The sequence below is a fragment of the Penaeus chinensis genome, chromosome 29, assembly GCF_019202785.1.
Source record: "Penaeus chinensis breed Huanghai No. 1 chromosome 29, ASM1920278v2, whole genome shotgun sequence".
NCBI classification, from domain to species: Eukaryota; Metazoa; Arthropoda; class Malacostraca; order Decapoda; family Penaeidae; genus Penaeus; species Penaeus chinensis.
The window spans coordinates 3063022-3065521 of NC_061847.1; the positions used below are offsets into that span (position 1 = coordinate 3063022).

Below are 2500 nucleotides of genomic sequence, written 5' to 3' on the forward strand. Positions count from 1 at the left end.
TATGTACAGTACATATATATATATATATATATATATATATATATATATATATATATATATATATGTATGTGTATATATACATATATATACACGCATACATATACATACATACATACATGCATATATATAAGGACACACCCAATCTAAGCTTCTGTGTGCGAACACACCCATGTATAAATACACACCCATGTATAAATAATTTGATACAGTAGACTAGACCCAATTTGTATTCGTGATCATGGTGCGCCATCGGATCGCTGTTATTACTGATCTTATGGTTATTTATTTTCTTATTTATTTACTCAATAACCACTTGAGATATTATATATATCGACTCGCTACCAAAACGCTCTCTCACCCCCTGACCACCACCACCACGCTCCATCATAGGAACGCCTTCTCAAACAGAACTTCATAAACACCTTCCACTCTCCGATTTTTCAAACAACTCGAAAGCCAATATTTCCACCCGAAAGTTAATCGCTATTTTTTTTTTTTCTATCTCCTCCCCAGGACCCGGATGGCCAGCGGGGATTCAGTACAGGTCAGTAGACACGCAGCAGCCCAAGGTACAGAAGCATATCGTCAGACTTCACAATCTCCTGCGGGCCAAAGTCACCCCGACGGCCGCCGACATGTTAGCGATGGTAAGTGTAAAGGGTGTGACGATTTTGTTGATGTGAGAATATGGGAATGGGATATAGTGAGGCTTTTCTTTTCTTTTTTATCAAAGTGGTTGTTATGGTAGTAGAGCGGTAGTGGTAATTGTAGTAGTAGTAGTAGTAGTTGTAGTAGTAGGTTGTTGTCTGTATGAAAGAGAAGAGTGTAGTCGTTATCTGCGTTGTATTTATGTAGATATATAATTGGAAAATGAGAGAAAGAGAAATACAGTGTGAGTGAGTGAATAAGTGAGTGAGTGAGTTATTGAGTGCGTGAGTGAGTGAGAGAGAGAGAGAGAGAGAGAGAGAGAGAGAGAGAGAGAGAGAGAGAGAGAGAGAGAGAGAGAGAGAGAGAGAGAGAGAGAGAGACAGACAGACAGACAGACAGAGAGTGAGAGAGCGGTGAGTCGAATGGAAAGGTCTTAGATATTAAATGTCTCTGTACCTTTCATATGTATTGTTGTAGTCACTACTGCTTTCATTACCATCGCTACAACTACTATGGAAATATACACAGATAAACCCACTTAACCGCTTCCCTTTCCCGCCAACCATAACCAAGGACCGCCTCCCGTCCCAACGCCACCTTATTTCCCGACGCGATTTCAGGCCTGGTACGACACGGCGGCGGAGCAGGCGCAGGCGTGGGCGGAGCAGTGCGGATCGGACTCGGAGTCGGACCACCCGAGTGTCAGGTGGACGTCCCGCTACGGCGCCTGCGGACAGAACGTCATGGTGTCGCCCAGGAAGCGCCATTGGTGAGGACACTTCTCTCGAGGAGTAGGAGGATCGGGGGAGGAGGGGGAGGAATGGGGTAGATTAGAGGAAGAAGAGGAGGAGAGGAAGGAATGATAATGATGGTGATGATGGGAATAATTATGATGGGGATGATAATAGTAATGGTAATAATAATACTGATGATGATAATGATAGTAATAACAATAATAATTATGATAATAATAATGATAATAATAATAGTAATAATAATATGAAGAGAAAGGAGAGGATGATATTAATGATGAGAATGAGGATGAGTGTGATAATGATGAAAATCATTATCACACTCAATATCACAGGAGGAAGAGTAGACTTGACGAAGTCTCCTTTTTTGTCTTCATGAACGAAGAGTTTCACAGGCGGGTGTTTACCGCGAACCTGTTGACAGTTAGACAAAACGACACTCTAACCCTCCTCCTCCACCTTCCAGGAGCTTCGTGATGCACAACTGGTGGAGTGGGCGCCGTTCCTTCACGTACGGGGGCGAGAGCAACAACTCCAGCGCCGTCTCGGCCTACACCCAGATGGCGTGGTACAACTCCCACCAGGTCGGCTGCGGCTTCGCTGAGTGCTCCGAGCCCGGCGGGAAGACCTTCTTCAGATACGTGTGCAACTACTGCCCCTCGTGAGTGCTAGTGCCTGATTCCTTGCGTTTCTAGCGTGTGGGATGACCGTTGAGTATAGAGACTGTTTTAGTGTTTTAGTTTATTTTCTGTCGGTCCGTCGTTTCTGTGTAAGTACCTTAAAGATTGAATTAATGTTATAATTGAGAGTAAGCTAAATCAGCTGGATTTTTTTTTTTTTTTTTTTTTTTTTTTTTTTTTGCCATGTAACTGTTATAATTAATCCTAAATATTTGAGCCAGACTGGACTGGTTTTGAGCCTCCTTTGTTAAATTGGCCTGATGACCTGTGCTCACCTGTCCCCAGGGGCAACGACCCGCGACGGCTCAGCAGACCGTACACCCAAGGTCGCTCGTGTCGGAAATGCCCGGATGCCTGCCGCTCGGTGTGTCGGAAGCCGGAGTGCAAGCTGTGCACCAACGCCTGCGCCTACTCGGACCT

General features: G+C 44.4%; 1 protein-coding gene across 1 annotated transcript in view; it reads left to right on the forward strand.

Annotated features, from left to right (window-relative positions):
* LOC125040927 overlaps positions 1 to 2500 on the forward strand; it is a 160135-nt gene that overhangs the window by 156412 nt on the left and 1223 nt on the right. Inside the window, exons 3-6 of the mRNA XM_047635725.1 lie at positions 514 to 647; positions 1269 to 1417; positions 1867 to 2061; positions 2366 to 2500. The exon at positions 2366 to 2500 is cut by the window's right edge and continues 1223 nt beyond it. Coding sequence (XP_047491681.1) covers positions 514 to 647; positions 1269 to 1417; positions 1867 to 2061; positions 2366 to 2500 — 613 coding nt within the window. The remainder of the gene's footprint in view (positions 1 to 513; positions 648 to 1268; positions 1418 to 1866; positions 2062 to 2365) is intronic.